At 41.4% G+C, this 17,847-nt stretch overlaps 1 protein-coding gene across 4 annotated transcripts in view; it reads right to left on the minus strand.

The window, feature by feature from the left end:
• Positions 1 to 17,267, minus strand: part of LOC135494581 (cyclic AMP receptor-like protein A) — a 37,853-nt gene extending 20,586 nt beyond the window's left edge. For all 4 annotated transcript variants that reach the window (XR_010448404.1, XR_010448405.1, XM_064782680.1 and 1 more), the window contains exons 1-9: positions 17,158 to 17,267; positions 8,447 to 8,611; positions 7,885 to 7,945; positions 4,447 to 4,534; positions 4,156 to 4,245; positions 3,818 to 3,853; positions 3,062 to 3,140; positions 2,346 to 2,476; positions 1,961 to 2,108 (exon numbers count right to left, since the gene is read on the minus strand). Coding sequence is in view for 2 of the 4 variants with exons in the window: in XM_064782680.1 (XP_064638750.1) it covers positions 1,961 to 2,108; positions 2,346 to 2,476; positions 3,062 to 3,140; positions 3,818 to 3,853; positions 4,156 to 4,245; positions 4,447 to 4,534; positions 7,885 to 7,945; positions 8,447 to 8,611; positions 17,158 to 17,265 (906 nt within the window). In the remaining 2 variants the exon portion in view is untranslated. The remainder of the gene's footprint in view (positions 1 to 1,960; positions 2,109 to 2,345; positions 2,477 to 3,061; positions 3,141 to 3,817; positions 3,854 to 4,155; positions 4,246 to 4,446; positions 4,535 to 7,884; positions 7,946 to 8,446; positions 8,612 to 17,157) is intronic.
• Positions 17,268 to 17,847: the final 580 nt, after the last annotated feature.

Genomic DNA, 17,847 nt, shown 5'->3' on the forward strand with positions numbered 1-17,847 from the left:
TTTTATGAAATATGACTCCCATGAGCACATCTATTTCTTGCATTATCTCCTGGTGTCATTTAGGCTCATCTGCTGTGCGACAAGTGCCTGGTTTTGCTGTGACGGGTCACAAATGTGGTTTTGAGAACACACTCAGTCTCCTTTATAAGAGTCTCTGAATGAAGCCCACAGGATGAGATAGATACATTGGATTGACACCTCTTTATTGACTATTCCCTTGCAGCAACAGCAGGGTCTGTCGCTTTGAATAAGTCTGTACGCCTTTAACCTTGAAGACCGAAATGCATCTCTGACAGGTATTTCACATGGAGAAAGACGGCAAGACACTTGTTTTTCCTCTGGTAGTAGCTTCTTCGGTCAGACAGGAGGGTTCACATCTGGAGTTGTCTGCTTCAATCTGTCTATGGCCCACCACAGGCAGCTGCAATTTTGAAGAGCTGCAGACACATGGGAGACCTAGTCATCAAAGTCTTCTTGTCCATGTTATCGGTGATGACAGATGCAGCTTGACAAATGATACCCTGGGTTTGTGTTGTAGGGGTAAAACAATTTGACACCAGGTCAATTTCACAATTGTTCATTTAATAGTATAATCTGTTCTTTACAATTGAGTCTGCAATGTGGCAATACAGTATGTGAGTTAGCACAATTATGCGTAGCAAATATAGACAACTGAATGCTGTGAATGAATGTTTGTAAATAACAACAATCAATGAGACACACATCTACTGGTAATATAGTTACAACAACAGCCATGCAAATAAAAGGACAGACACAGTCTTCGGGTCAAAATATAAGTGATTCTACAAGCATGAACACGAATTGCTGTCTGTTTTTAAAGGGTTGACCATAGGTACCGCCATTTTGGCTAGAACTTGAAATCCTAAAGCAATTAGAACTTTTACAAAACGTAGTGAATTTCAAAGGCAGGGCCAGGTTGTTGGAAAGCATGTTAGCTATTTACATCATGTTGACATGTTGTTTCATGTACATCGATGCATGTAACAACATGCCAGCATGATGTTATGAGCTAACATGCTTTCTAACAACCGGGCCTAGGAGTCTGTTCTTTGTTTTCCAGAGAACAGCCTCCAGGGTTTTTAAATGAGCATTCAGTTCGTTTGGAAAGAGTTTTAATAGCTTTAGGATTTTGAGGTCTGGTCCAAATGGCGGTACCTATGGTCAAACCTTAATGAAGGAGTTGTGGAGAAATATTCTACAGGGTTTGCAAGTTAGTAGCATTATGCGCAGCACAAACACTAATACTGTAGTGTAAACCTGGAAATTTACAAGTTTTATTTTCGCTATTTTCACTAATTTAAATTCGTGAAAATTTCCTCTCTAATGCATTAACCTTCAAGTTATGATCTTAAATGCTGAATTTAATCCTCATGAATCCTGAAAAGATCAAAATTGCTAACATTTAAAGCCGTGAAAATTTCCAGGTTTACAGTATGATGATTTCTTGGTAGCTGGTACAATGTCCCCTCAAGTCATTGTATTGCCAAATAGAGTCGCCCTATCTCCCATGAGTGACTGAAGCAAGGGATGCTGAAGTTGTGCTAAAATTCCTGCTGCCATATTTCACGAAACCAAGCACACCTTATTGTCAGCACCATCCATAATTAATAAAGTCTAGTCTTTATGAATTCTTGGCACCCGTAGTCCCTTCATATTATGTATAAAGGGTGGGAAAAAACCATACCTCCACCACCGTGAGACCAAAATCCCAACTTTGCCTTACAGAATTTGCTCGTTAGAAAACACCATTTGGCGGTATTGAGATATCTTCTTTTCATTTTTTTTCCCTAAAAAAATTCTCCTCCCACTTGGCTCTGGTACTGGCAATTGAGTCTTAAAGTGGTGGAAATATGCTTGTAGGGTTTTCGGGCCACCCTGTATATGGTATTGGTATAGGGCAAAGCGGGTGTATTTATATAAGTAAAATAAACTTCTTTACCTTAATCTGTGTTGGTGTTAATTTGCTTGTGGTCTCTTTATCTAAGCCAAACACAACAGCGTTGATGGCCCCTTGTAAGGGTGTTGACATTGCATGCAGGAGGACCAGTGGGAATACTGGGTTATGAGGGTTGATTGCATTCTGTATTCTGAAAAAGAGGAAAGATTTGGCTTTATATCTTTTAAACTAAAATCGCTTGGCAAAATGCACTATCTTACACTACAGAACCAGGGGAACACTGGGCTGAGAGATGCACCAGGAAGAATGGGAAAATTTGGGTTGCATTTAACGAGATATCATAAATCTTAAGAAGGGGATACGCTGGCACGTGAAAGCAAGTTTGCTAAGATTCGGAGCCAGCGATGAAAGAGTTAATGACACTTACCGATTAACTAAAGGAAATATGGACAGGCTGAGATAAACAAAAGGGTATGCCCTCAGTGGCTTCACATCTTCTTTAAGTAATAGTTTTTGTCTTTCTATATCTGGGTCATACAATCCTTCCCAGGTTTTCACCTGAAATTTCGAAAAAATTAATAAGGATTAAAAATGTTTTCAGGCAAATTTTAAAGTGAGCATAAGATGAAACGACCAGAGGGCAATGCACTCATTGGTTGTCAAGAATAACAGTCACTCACTTTAGTCTATCGCCAAATGCCAATTTAATCCATTTAACCCTTTGCCTACGTAACGCGTACCCTGTACGCAGTAATTTACTATCCCAGGACACGTCACGCTACTCGATACGCCTAAAAAATATGCGCTTTAAGTGAATGCATAGTACTGCCATCTGCAAACAACTTCCGTAACTACTCTAATGATTCGTGCTGCCAGTACAAACATTCGGCGGCCATTAGAACTACACAATGGCGAGTACTCACGGCGTTTCTGACAGGTAAATACAATTATGGAAAAAGTGCTCTCAAGTCCCAGGTGGGTACTAGCTCAGGGGGCAAAGGGTTAACCTCTGGCACACAAGTAGGCCAAATCTAAACATGTGCCACATATACATGTGATGCATTTTGCATTGAGGTGTGCCAGAACACAATATTGTGTAAACAAAGTGACAAAATGACTGCCAAAAAAACGAATTTTACGCACCTTTCTGTTGACAGTGATGACAATATAAAGATAGGTGATGAACATCAGAGCAATAATGCCGAAGTTTGGTCCATACCAGCTGAAAGGAGAAAGTAACAACATTTTCTAAATCTGGCACAATTTGGAAGATGTATCTTATCTTTTCTCGGCTTTGAGCGCCCCCAGGAGTGGGTGTTTATCTGGGGTAGTCAGAATACATGAAACTCTATCAATTACAGGGTGTCTCAAAAGAACCCTGCTAACAACAATCTCAGCCAGTGCCCCCTCCGTCACAAAAAAACGACAGTGAAATACTTTTCTTTTTTTTTAAAGGATTCGTAATTCAATAAAAAAGATATTGTGCTATACTTGGAAATCATTTTAATACAAAATTTTCCCATGTAACATTTTGAATGAAGACACCCAAGATTGCTACAGATATGTCATTGAGAATGGGATAGGCACACAACCAGCACCAGTAAAACATCAGTTTTTAAACCTGGGGCTTTGCAGTAACAGGTGATAACTGGTGGTAAGCCTAGTTAGTCTGGGAGGGTTTTTCCTCAACTTTTGGTCCGGTGGTATTAAGGATTGTTTGGTTTGGTGGCTAAAATTTTTTAATAGAAAAACCTTTGCAGTTTCAAATTTCTTGGCCTGGTGGTACGGTCTCTTATCTTGTGGCCTATGGCCCAATAAAACATATAGGTCAGCCAAGAACACTGCCGGAAATTCATTCATTCATTCCGGAGTCATTGACCATTGGGCCCGTTGACTTACATTCCAAACCTCCATCGCCAATCGTCCTCAATCCAACTGAAAAAAATTAACAAAACAACTTAAAACTATTAAAAGCAAAGAACATTCACAGCACATGGCTATGCGAATAATTTTACTCATGAAAAATCACCAGGTACACACTCTATTTAACACACCGCATGGGCTTTTATCCCCAGGTTTACTCTGTACTTTTTACATGAGACATGGGCTTTTATCACAGCAGGTTCTCTCGGTATTAATCAAATGTAGCATGGGCATATCACCTGTTTCATGCTGTCTCAAACCAATCATCTGTAATTGGTTATTAAAAATTATATGTATAAACTTCTGATACTCACCACCAGAGACCAGCTGGACCATATTTATTATCGATGAACGGTAAGCAAGAAATAAACAATGGGAATCCCCATGACAACAAGTGGTAGGCCCTGAAAAAAACAAAGATTTGATTTGTAAAATGTTTCCTGTGAAAAAAAAATGCTGAACCTCCCCCCCCAACAAATTTGAAATTTCGTCCTGTAAGTAGTGTCAGATTTCAATAAAGTTGTTCAGGCTAACTTAGATGATTTTTAAAAACAGAAACTCAGAGTCAGATATAGATCCTTTTTGAAGATAAGACCAATACTTACCATTCAAATCTATCTGTGCTGACCATTCTGACAGCATTCATAAAGAGGTTGAAAGTGACGCACATGATCCACATCAAGATCACCCAATCTACAATTAAAAAAAAATCGAATGAAAACAAAGAAGACCTTAAAATCGCAAATCCGAATTTTGACCCTAAAAATGCTCAACCCAGGTCCAGGTGGTTCGATCCAGGTGGCAGAAAAAGACAAAGCCACAATGAAATGGAATGGCCAGGGGCCATTGTGCTCACCAGTAATTAGTTAACGACTTAATTGACAATGAATGTTTCTTGAGATATGACAGAGGAAGACTCTGAGGTACTACTAGTATCTGTATCCTAATCATAGGGCACTTCATATGTCATTGCAGTTAAGGAACATGCCATAGTTAGGCCGCCAAACAGCAAATTCAAGGCATTTTCATCGACCTCTATGACCTTGAAAAGTAGGTCAAATTAAAAACCTATAGAATATGTAATGTATCCTTACTGGGAGTACTAACCATAACAACTTTATCGAATACGAATCACTAATGAGCGAGATATCACACTTTCTAGGTTTTCACTTTTTGCCCCTGGTGTCCAAGTCGAGAAACAGATCAGACCATAATTCAGAGTCAGAGGTAACCTGACCAAGGGGGTCTTGTGTATAAAGTTTCAAGCCCATAGCCCTAGCAGTTACGAAATGTGCCACATTTACGCTCAAACGACCAATTTATGCCATTTGACCTCTATGACCTTAAAAAATAGGTCAAATCGAAAACCTCTATGATGATATGTGATGTATCCTGGCTGGGAGTACCTACCATAAAAATGTCATCAAAAACAAATCACTAATAAGTGAGATATCACACTTTATGTGTTTTCAGTTTTGGCCCCCTGGTGGCCAAGTCAAGAATCATATCAGACCAAAATTGGCTGTCAGAGGTCATCTGACCTTGGGGGTCATGCATAAAAACTTCCAAGCTCGTAGCCCTACCAGTTAAGAAACGTGCCACAGTTATACTCAAACGGCAAATTTACGCCATTTGACCTTGGTGACCTTGAAAAGTAGGTCAAATCAAAAACACGTATGATATGTAATATATCCTTGCTAGGAGTACCTACCACAAAAATGTCATCAAAAACAAATCACTAATAAGTGAGATATCAGACTACAGTTGTGCTCATAAGTATTCATACCCCATTCATTTTGACGGCATTGGCATAGTATTAATGAGATGACCTATCAAATTGGTTGCTATCATTCTACATACCATCCTAAACATCTTAATTGAAAACTTCCGAAATTATTCAAAATATCTTGCAAAATATCACTATCTCAAAATATCGCGAAAAACCAACTTTTTCCAGTATTAAAAAAATTCATGAAAAACGTCGAATATTAATGTACATTATATTCAGAGAACAAACGTGAAGAAACCGTTCAAAAATCTCTTTTCATTTCCGTGATATTTGACTATATCGAAAATATCGAAAATATCAAAGTTTTGATATCTCATGAGATTTTGGGTTCATCTTGTAGCCATTGACAAGTAACCTTCACTGGCAAAGTTTCACTTCTCAATCAGTCTTCCTCATCGAGATATTCCACAAAGAAGAGCTTTATTCGTGTTTTATTAAGGGTTGATATGCTCACTGATGGTCAAATATCATGAAAATGAGGCAAGATTTATAAAAACATCCTTCAATATCCATCTAAGGACACATCATACTTTCAGTACCCAGCAATTTTTTACAAATATCATTGAGTTTTTAAAAAGTAGGATTTTCATGATATTTGATATTATGATATTTTCACGATAATTTGAAATACTTCGAAAAGCTTTTGGCAAATTCGAGATATAACCACTGTTAGATGATATGCCATGTAGTGAAAGCCGAAATCGGCTCACCATAGGAATAAGGTAAAATAAACAACTGTATTTGTGTTTTCAGTTTTGGCCCCCTAGTGGCCAAGTCAAGAATCAGACCGGACCGAAATTCAGTGTCAAAGGTCATCTGACCTAGGGGATCATGCATACAAAGTTTTGAGTCCATAGCCCTAGCGGTTAAGAAGCGTGCCACGGTTTTTGAAATAGGATACGACGGACGACGGACACTGCGGTGTCGTATAGACTCACCGTATCGGTGAACCAAAATGAAATTGCCAGGGCCATTGTGCTCACCTCATGTGGAGGAAAGATGGATGAAGAGCATGGTATTGTGTCATGTAGTGTTAGGTTTGATGTAGGTCCAAGCAATTACAATTTCCCCAAAATGGCCAATTTACAGTACATTTGACCTCTGTGACCTTGAAAAGTAGGTCAAATCAAAAAAGACCCGGGTGACACACTGAATGGTTTTTAGAATTAGATGTACCTATGATATAAAATTGGTGCCAATCGGACAAGTAATTAAGGAAAAATAGCACTTTGAAGAATTTTGGATTTGGCTGGAGGCCAAACGGCAAATCAGATCAGACTAAACTTCAGTACCTGAGATCACCTGACCAAGGGGTTCATGTGTACTTAATTTGTGATCAATATGGGCAGTGCGGTTAAGAAACGTGCCATAGTTACGGCCTGACGACCAATTTACGCCATTTGACCTCTGTGACCTTGAAAAGTAGGTCAAATTAAAAACCTGTGTGACAGATACTGTATGGTGGTTAGATGTACCCATGATATCAAATTGGTGGCAATAGGGCAAGAAGTTAAGGAAAATTCACATTTTTAAGGTTTTTGGATTTTGCCCCCTGGTGGTCAAGTGGTGAATCATATTGGACCGAACTTCGGTCCCTGAGATCACCTGACTACGCCATTTGACCTCTGTGACCTTGAAAAGTAGGTCAAATCAAAAACCCGTATAATATGTGATGTATCCTTGCTAGGAGTACCTACAATACAATTTTTATTGAAAACAGATCAATAATAAGAGACATATATATCACACTTTTTATGTTTTCAGTTTTGGCCCCTTGGTGGCCAAGTCATGAACCAGACCGGACCAAAATTCAGTGTCAGAGTACCTCTGACCTACGGGGTCATGTGTACAAAGTTTCAAGTTCATAGCACTAGGGGTTAAGAAACGTGCCACAGGATACGACGGACGACGAAGGACGACGACGGACACAGGGCTATTGTATAGACTCCCCTAACGGTGAGCCAAAAAGCTGATTTTTAAGTTGGGTTGGCCTTGACCCGGTAAATACCGGGTGCGGTAGCAAAGATACCAATACATCTAGAGTAGAGAAAGACAAGAGAGACAAAGAGGCATTCCTCTAAACGAGGTACCTCTTGTCTACTTATCAAGAGTCCCAGCCACTAGTCTTGAGGGAATTATCCACTTTCAGGAAGAAGGAAAAGATAAGATATATCCTGCTGAGGTATGGAAGAAGTCTTTGATGATTGGACAAGAGTGAACTCTAGCTGCTTCTTACAGTTAAAAGTACACTTACCAAACATGTTCAGCCAAAAAGCTTGAAAATCACAAAGTGCTCCGTCTGGATGAATCTCACCCTAAAAATACAGGATGATCATACATGAGTTTAACTTGCGATTTCATCTACTGTTGAAATCTACATTCAGTATAAAGTCCTACAACTTTACACAATTAGACATTTTGAAATTCAAGTTAAATTTTTTCAACAGAGTAATCCTTTACAACATGTAGGTGTTGGACTCTATGTGGGTTTGATACCAGACAAAGACACATCACTTGTGACTCTGGATCACATCGATTGCCCCATTCTTTGAACATGTTGAATGATATGAGACATATATTTTTGTAAAACGGGGATTATTTCTTCAGTTAACTCTACCAGGGCAATTTCTTAAAAAACAATTTCTTATACACAGAAAATCCACAACATCAGTACAGATTGGAGAGCCTCAAAGGTTAATGATCCAGTGGTACGGTTTTTTGGTGTGGTGGTTAATGTGAAAGCTTGTTTTTGGTCTACAGTGACAAACAAAACGAGCATTTGCAAGGGCATTTATGCGAAAATGCTAAAAACTTACCATGAGATAGGCAATGCTGTCAAGAAGAGCAGCGATACTGAGATATAAGATCAATCTCTGTGTGAATGCTGAATACTTCCTGAAAAGCCATATCACCCCGATCATGAACACGCTGCCAATTAATGACAAGGCAGCCATTCCTCTTTTCACAGCGACAATCACATCCTGGAAGACAAATGACAAATATTGCAGTGTTCTTCGCAGCCTTTGAGTTAAGAGGGGGGAATCCGGGTTTTATGTTTTTGTTTTTGCCCCATTCTCACATGCACTTGGAAAATTATTCTTAACTCTTTGCCTGCCAAACTCGTTCTAGAACGACTGCAACTTCCCATCCGTTTCCTGCCAAACTCGTTCTTGAACGACCGCAACTTCCCATCTGTTCCCTGCCAAACTCGTTCTAGAACGACCGCAACTTCCCATCCGTTTCCTGCCAAACTCGTTCTAGAACGACCGCAATTTCCCATCCGTTTTCTGCCAAACTCGTTCCAGAACGAAATGGTTTGTTCTCCGTCATAACACAAGATGTCATCTCGGTACTGTACCATGTAATGGTTTGATGTGTTAGGCTTCCTAGCAGACGATCATGTGCTCATTCTACGCATGCATTTCATGACGTCATCATCATCAAGTGAAAATGGCAGGAAAAACCGCACGTTTTCTGCTGATAGAAGCAAAACCTGCAAAGTACCCCTCTGCAATGGTGATTGTTTCAATGACTACCATAGAAACAAGCATAGCGTTGAATGTCCCCCGTCGCTGTTGGGTGTTTTTTGAAAAATGTGTAGTTTGAATCCGTGTGGTGTTATTGGCTGTCATTGACTGAAGTTATGGTTCAGTTGGGTGTCCAAGTAACGAGACACACCAAATTTCAAGCCAAACTATTTTGTCGTTCAGAAGTCACAGAGCGGAAGGGAATTTTCATGATTTTCAGGAAGTGCCCCCTATGGGGCAGAAAAATGTATGAAACTAAAAACTCGAGAGATATATTAATCATATATCGTGTACCTTTGTTAGCCTAGTCTACCATAACGATTTGGTAAAGATCAGAGAAATATTAAGCGAGTTCTAACACTAACACTGTGTTTTTGGTTTTGGACCCCTGGTGGCCAAATCGAGAATGAAACTCGGCCGATTTTTCGATGCGACACACCTTTGGCCCACCCTCTATCAGCACACGAAATTTTAATCCAAAATATTTTGTCGTTCAGAAGTTACAAAGCGGAAGGGAATTTTCATGATTTTCGGGAAGCACCCCCAATTGGGCAGAAAAATGCATGAAACTAAAAACCCGGGTGATATATCGTGTACCTTTGTTGGCTTAGTCTACCATAAAAATTTGGTAAAGATACTTTGTGTTTTTGGTTTTGGCCCCCTGGTGGCCAAATCAAGAATCAAACTCGGCCAATTTTTCGACGCGACATACCTTTGTCCCGCCCTCTATCAGCACACGAAATTTCAAGCCAAAATATTTTGTCGTTCAGAAGTTACAGAGCGGAAGGGAATTTTCATGATTTTCAGGAAGCGCCCCCTATATGGCAGAAAAATGGATGAAACTAAAAACCCGGGTGATATATCGTGTACCTTTGTTAGCTTAGTCTACCATAAAAGTTTGGTAAAGATCGGACGAATATTAAGCGAGTTCTAACACTTTATGTGTTTTTGGTTTTGGCCCCCTGGCGGCCAAATGGAGAATCAAACTCGGCCAATTTTTCGACGCGACACACCTTTGGCCCACCCTCTATCAGCACACCAAATTTCAATCCAAAATGTTTTGTCGTTCAGAAGTTATAGAGCGGACAGGAAACGTGCGTCCGGCGAGCGCCGCAACATTTTGCCCCCTACTGGCCAGGCCGGGAATCTGACCGGGATGATTTTTAGTGGGACACATCTTTAGATGTCCTTCACTCCTTCCACCAAATATCGATTAAATTGCTTGAGTCATTTAGAAGCTGTAGGGTTGAAACGAGCACAAAGTTGGTGCCATGTACTAATACCATGTCATACCATGTCCCCCTACACAAGCTCCGGGGGACAAAAAGCAATACAACTTATATGTAAATGTAGGTGAAAGAGTAAGCTGAGACAAAAAAAACAAAACAGGTTTCAAGGATATTCTTTAAAATCCAACTTAGCCCGCCGTCATCGGCTTCGCCCGAAAAATTTCCGAGACCAGATCTGGTAGATTTATAACTTCTAGCAGGAGATAAGTGTAAATTGTTTTCAACAGCCATGTGGACAATTAAGCTGGATCGTCTCCAGGACCTGCGCTATTGAGAATCGAAGACCGCAATGAATGTTGCGGGTTCGGTCAACGATATTTGCTCAACAATATTTTTTACGAGACTCGCGTCTCTTACGCCCAACTGGCCACGACAATGCTAGACTACATTGACACTTGTCAGCTAGAGCATGCGATGGGCGTCCATCATGCCGAAACGCCAATATCGTTTGCCCGACACCGTTTCATCAATCCTCGCACATTCAGAGACTGGCTGAACAATGAGGATGATATCCGTGATGCAGTAGACAGGGCATCGGAGGAACAACGTTCGCGGAGACGGCAGCGGGAGCATGGACATGATGAACAAGGTAAAACGCTATTTTCCACCGATTTCATCAATTTTGCAATCCATTTTTGACGACACTAGGCTTATACTATACACTTAAATGATGCTGTAGCATTATTTAAGAAAGAGTAGTTGCGTTTGTGGCAATGCTAATTTGGATTCAACGCTATGGTTTATGCACTTTTTCTAAAATGTGACTTTAATTTTCAGCGTTTTGGCCAGAAATGGAGAATGCCCTGTATGACTGGTTTGAGGAACGGCGCAGATTAGGTTTCCCTGTCTCTGGTGAAGACATTCAATCCCAAGCTGAACTTGAATTCAGAACGTGGTGGGAACAACCTGAAGACAGAAAACAGCAATATCGAGAGAAGCGGCCTCGTCAACATCAGTTTAGGGCTTCGGATCAATGGCTCCAGGGTTTCATGAAAAGGTAGTTATGGAAAATTACTACAGGCTATCATAACATGGCTCTATATAGCTGAAACAACCAATGTTACGGGAATTCAATGCCACCCAATGGATTTGGTGTAGTTTGAACTCGCTCCCTGTGCCAAATTTTCGTGGTAAAAATGCTGTTCATACAAATTATTGATTGTCCATTTCAGGAAGCGAATTAGTCACAGGAAGAAGACCAAAGACTCACAGACTCTTCCGGACAACGCCCAACAAGTCGTTGGTGACTACAGAATCGCTACTCAAGGGATCATTCGTAATGGCAACTTTGACGTGATCATGAACATGAACGAAACGTTCGTTTTGTATGACATGGTGCCACGGACCACAATGAATGCGACAGGATCTCAACACATTGACATTCGGTCCTCCAGAGGGAATAATAAGTTCGGTAACCCTGGTAATAACATCCGATGGACGCAAAGGCCAGGCGGAAGTAAACTTCAGGGGACTACAGCCCGATGGAAATGTAATCCAGGATCTCCAAGCTACAGCACCAGAAAATGTCCGGGTAAGTGTTTTAAAATTATGGATGAACCATGAACCATGACTTGTCGTGACGGCATAAGGGTCAAGATCTTCTGTACATTACATTCGCATCCTGCATGTCTTGGTTATACAATCAATGACCTACAGCTTGGTCATGATTCCCTACGAGTGGTAGATGTTTATTGCAGGTCAACACTAGATAATGAAATGAATAATGTCATCTGACACCGTCCTTGTTTTTATCTTCAGGTTACAGGCAGTCCGAATGGTTGGGCTCGACACCAGTCTTTGATGGAGTGGCTGTAAGCAGTCATTGTACCGTTCGTCGCGGGAAGGACGTTTCTGCTGGTTTTGGACCGCTATCCAGCACACATGAACAGAGGATTTCGAGATGAAATAAACGACGCTGACGGAACAGAGACGTTCATCCCAGGCCGGTGCACATCAATGTTACAGCCGCTTGACCTGACAGTAATGCGCAGTGTTAAGTGTCATTTGAGGTGTTTGTGGAAAGCGTGGAAGGTGAGAAATACGAATGAGATAGGAACTGTGAGCAGATTTCGAGGCAGAACGTTGTGAGAATGATTAGTTTGGCTTGGGAGAGGGTGAACGAGAGGACAATTCTCAATGGATGGAGGGCTAGTGGTTTGCTCCCTTAGGTTCCAGACAATGCTGATGAGGGGGAATTAGTGGTTGGCGGGGTACAGGAGTTGGAGGAGTTTGATGATGAACGTTTGACGATGAACATTTGTTTGATGATGACGACGACGATGAATTTTGAATTAATAAAACGTTAATTGTTGTAAACCTATCGTTTCTTTTCTATTTTATTACGCAAAGTGCAGGTATACTAACCCAACCACCCCAACCCCAACCCCACCCACACCCACACCCACACCTACATCCCACCCCCTCTATACTAGGCTTATTATGTTTCAGACATGAGTATTTACGACTTGTGAATGACATTTTTCTGCAACGTACTGTAGTTCATGCACTACTGAACAGTTAGATGCGTTGGTTGAGGTCTGAACAAAGTCTTCGCCCAAGCCACAGCCTAGAAAAAGATTTGTCCAGACAAAACATAAGATAACATAACATAAGATGAGTGTACTGTAACTCTATTAAAGGTACAATAATGAAATAGACGTCTTGCACCGTAACAGTCATGTCCATGCTTCAATTTACAATACCGAGGATTGACAGAGTTGGCTGTTCCAAACAGTGCACACCTACCGCCTGCTATAAGTCGTAAAATGACCTAATTTGGTCTCAGAAATTTTCGGGCCATTAGGCTGACGGCGGGGTAAGTTGGATTTTAAAGTGTGTCTTCTGGGTTTTTTTCTAGAAATTATCGCAAATCTGGTAAAAATAGTGAAGTCCTGGCAAAGTGGGGGATATAAATCCAAAAAGGGCGTGGACTGGCAGGCAAAGAGTTAAATTCTTGTTAAAAGGTCTTATTTTGAAGATTTCAAGGACTTCAGAGGCATTTTAAAGGCATTGGAGTCATAATGTAGCATTTCAAGGTGGATAAAAATGAAATGTCCTCGGGACATTGTGCTCACCTGGGAATGATTTTGGTGGTACATTAGATGAAATGAGACTTGAGTTTCATGACCTGATCTACTTAGGCTGGCCCTACACGTGAAAGGTAGGTCACATTGACCTGAGTTTTTGTTTAAAATATGTACAGATGCCCAACAGGTGACTACATATCAAATTCAAAGAGTCTATCTAAGACAATTAATGACAAAACGTGCCACATTCGCTGAAAATTTAGAGTTTGACCTCTGTGACCTTTAAAAGTAGGTCAAATCAAAAACTCATACATTAAATCTGAATGTAGTTTCATCAGAAGTAATGACTGACAGTGACAACACATGTAAAATAATTCTTTTATGTGTGTTGTCACGGGGGGTGTGCTCTTATTCACAAGTGCCTGTGCTCCGATCATAATGTTGACAGCACACTGGCGGTGGAGATCGTGACTGGCAGTCCAGACTCTCCCAGTCCAATCCATAGTTTTGTAATCCATTGTTTTCCAACACTCGTTTGCTTGGGCTCGCGATGGCGAGCTAGGACTGGTGTGAGGGCCTCTATTAAATTGGCGCAATTACACGCACTTCGTAATGATGTGACCCTTGATAGTAATAGTATATCATTCAAGTATTTATTCAAAGGGGGACTATAGGCAGGAGCAGAGGGGCTAATTTGGCCATCTTCAGTTGACTATAAATAGTCTTGTTCAAGAGAAATCTTGAAAATCGCTCTCTTAAATTAACAATTGCATATTTATATTAATGAAACCTACCTCAAATGAATCCTCCCAACTTGTTCCACCATTTTAATCCATTCAAAACTTTGCTCTGACTACAACCGCACCAGAAATGTTAACTTTGCAGCAAGAGATACGTTTTCTGTGCTAAATGCAATGAAATGCACTGGCACACAAGTTGCGTCATCAACAATGCAAGTCTCATTGTTGACGAGGTCATTTGGCTCTGGCTCTCAAAGCCTGTACAAATTTTGTGTAGAAAAAATGTCCTATGCTGTTACAATTGGCCTTATTTTGGAGAGGATGTGGTAAATACAAACTTTAGAATGGATGGAATAGAATGCCGAGACAAACTACAAAGATTCATTAAATCATTTGAGGTAGGTTTCATTTAAAACCGTCCGAAATTAGGGAGTGCCTAATCTAGCCACGAGCCGAAGAGCCCAAGAGCCACGAGCCACCTAATGTGAGAGCGATGAGTTGTAAAAATGCTACGAGCACCGTCTGAAAAACCGTAATTGAGCCTTTTTTGAGTAGACTGGTTCCTACACCGAAATTTTGTTGGTGTGTAAGGTGATGTTGTCCCAATGAAGCGGAGTCCCTCTACCAAAATGTTTGGTGTGTAAGGGGATGAAGTCCCTATGAAGCAGAGTCACTCTACCAAAATCTTTGCCTTTGATGTGTGAGAAGGATTAGAGAAAAAAAATTAGTAAGATTCGGCGGGACTCGAACCCACACCAATGCCACCATCGACAGTTGGAACTCCAGTGCCCTGGCCAGCAGTTTTACTTGCGGTGTACTGGATTTTTAACCGGGGTAACCTTTAGACAGTCCAAGTAGAATTTTTTATAAAAATTAGGATCTCCTTTGGATGGAGAATCTAGCACCTCCTCCTCCATTGTTATGTAGGTGATGAGAACCGAAAGGGATTCAGGAAATCAAGACTTCCTATGCAAAGTGTATGGGTGGGAGAGGAGACCAGTCATAATTTCACATCTATTAATTCCAGGCGGTGAAGAGCGATGACATATTACGTTGTGACTCGTGGCTCTTGGGCTCTTGGACTCTTGGGTTCTTGGCTCTCAGATTAGGCACTCCCCAGAAATTATGAATTTGAGAGCGATTTTCATGATTTCTCAACATCTTGCACTTCTTCTTCTTCAATTACTCGGTTGGCCGTCTGTCGACGTATAATAACCGAGGTTGGGGTGTGGGCATGCGGGGAGGAAGGTTTGTTAGTAGCATGCCTTGGGGAGGCATGCCCTGAACGCTGCGGGTGAAGTAGCCCCGCGAGCGTCTGCGCTTAAACTATTCCAGTCGGAAGTTGTACGAATGATGAAAGATTTCCTGTACGCGTCGGTGTTGCATCTACAGTAGAACCTCCCTTAGCGGACACCTCTGCCAGGCGGACACCTCTACATTCATGACATTACGGACACGTCCGGCCAGTCCCGATTTTTTTCTAAGTCATTTCCAATAACAAAAACCTCTGTACGGCGGACACCTCTCTACTCCGAATTGCGGACAGGGCGCTGGCCAATTTTTGGTCCAATTCCCACCCAATTACGGACAGTAGGCAAAAACAATGGTTTCCCACGTGCGCTTGGAGAGTCAAGTAGGCCCGACAGGTGTGATATTTGCGTAATTAATCAACGTAATTACCCCATGGCATTGTGTTTTTGTATCCTAAATAAGCCGCGGCATTTGTTTCCTCATCTTTTCAACTAATCACATAGGCCTATTGTGTCAATAAATCCACGCGGTTTTGTCAGTGTTGCGGCGAATATGCATTAGTAGAGAAATTAGAAAAAATTAATTATTAATCAAAGGTGGCTGATGGACAGAAATTATGGTGTTTTTTCACACATTATGACATGTCGAGGAGATTTTGCAATAAAAGGGGCACCTTTTACTAGAGAGATTATTGACTCTCTGAGTTCCAAAGTAGCTCACGTCATTCAACGCAACATCATAAGCAAATACCGATCAGCCAACAGGTTTAAAGTTTCTACGCTAGATGTCGACACAGAGAAAACCAAGACCTGCAAGGAGGGAACTTTAAATCCACCTATCGGACGATTTGGCATAACCTCTCTATTGCAGACACCTGGGCCCAGTCCCATGGGTGTCCGCAATACAGAGGTTGTACTGTAGTTTGAATTAGTCTGTTCCTTCTTCCAGGGTTGATCAGATTGGGGTCAAGTTGAACTTCGACTTTCTTATTTATTATTTGGTAAAAAAGGATGAGGCGTTGGTTTTTCCGTCGTTCCCAGTTGAGATTTCTCAAGAGTTCCGTGACACTAGTTTTGGGCTGGTTGTTCCGGGTGACGAACCGTGCTGCCCTTCTTTGTATACGTTCGATGTTAGAGGCCTCTCTGCTGTTGTCGTCAGGGTCCCAAACCTGAGAGCTGTATTCAATGGTAGACCTGCACATTGTGAAATAAGCTAGCTCGCGCAACCTGGGGGCATGAATGTAAGTTTCTGCTTAAGAACCCAAGTGTACGGCTGGCTCTAGTTGTGGTATTGTCGATGTGCTGTCGGAAGTTGCCATTATCTTGGACAAGACTAGGCCTATAGTATACACAGTATGAGTAAGGCCTAAGGGCACTTGCAAAATGCGGGCGGGTATATAAATGTCAGATTCAGCACTATATAATAGGCCTATTCCTAGTACAAACGTCAATCATTTCAACACACTTGGCGACTTTGGGTAACTTTATCTTGCCTGCCTAGCTGCTGCCTATATTGTCCCTTTAATACATAGGCATGTGACACTGACACTGACAGGGAAGAAATTAGAAAGGGAGTCATCACGTGACACATGCATGATCATCATCATCATGATTAATGACATTAGGCCTATTGAATCGTAGTTGTGGTCTGTAGCTCAGGCAAAGTTCCATGTTGTCTGGTGGTGATGTACTTACGCACTGACTTGGATTTTCCGGGAAAAGGGTACAGCTTAGAGTGGCAAATGTGGAGGTATTTCCCTCATCAGAGGGAAGAAGTGGAAAGAGCGTTGTTTCATCCACCATGTTTACAGGTTTAGCTAGTTTATCATTCTTCGAAATGCCATGCAAATTCATGAATTATACAGAACCAAGCATGCTGTTGATGACGTCATGCGTTAGTTCGCATTGCGGGAAATACGGAGTGAGATCGCCACGTGGTAATCTTCACCGGGAATGTTCAGTCACAGGCAATTGTAAATAAGAGCTCAATAATTCCCAAATCGACTGACACCCCCCCCCCCCCCCACCCACACACGCACACACGCACGCTCACCGACAATGAACAAGCCCGTTGGCTTTGAGGGTCGCAACCAGTGAGGCTGATGATGGGTGGCACTACACAGTGCGGAGGGCGGTATCAGGGGGGCGTCAGATTCGCCCCTGCTCGCGCTATGGACAGCGGTATAGTCCAAGTTCCTGCCGAGCCTAAATTGAATCTCACGGCCCCTATATATATATATATATATACATTTCTAGGTTCATAGGAACCCAAGGACGAATTCTTTGGTATTTTCAAGGCATTTCATTCAAAAATAGACCTTCAGGTGGCGCCATCTTTCACACCACACTGAAACTGAAAATCGTAAAAATCTACCAAAAAATCGT

Source organism: Lineus longissimus, chromosome 10 (genome assembly GCF_910592395.1).
Source record: "Lineus longissimus chromosome 10, tnLinLong1.2, whole genome shotgun sequence".
Lineage (NCBI taxonomy): Eukaryota > Metazoa > Nemertea > Pilidiophora > Heteronemertea > Lineidae > Lineus > Lineus longissimus.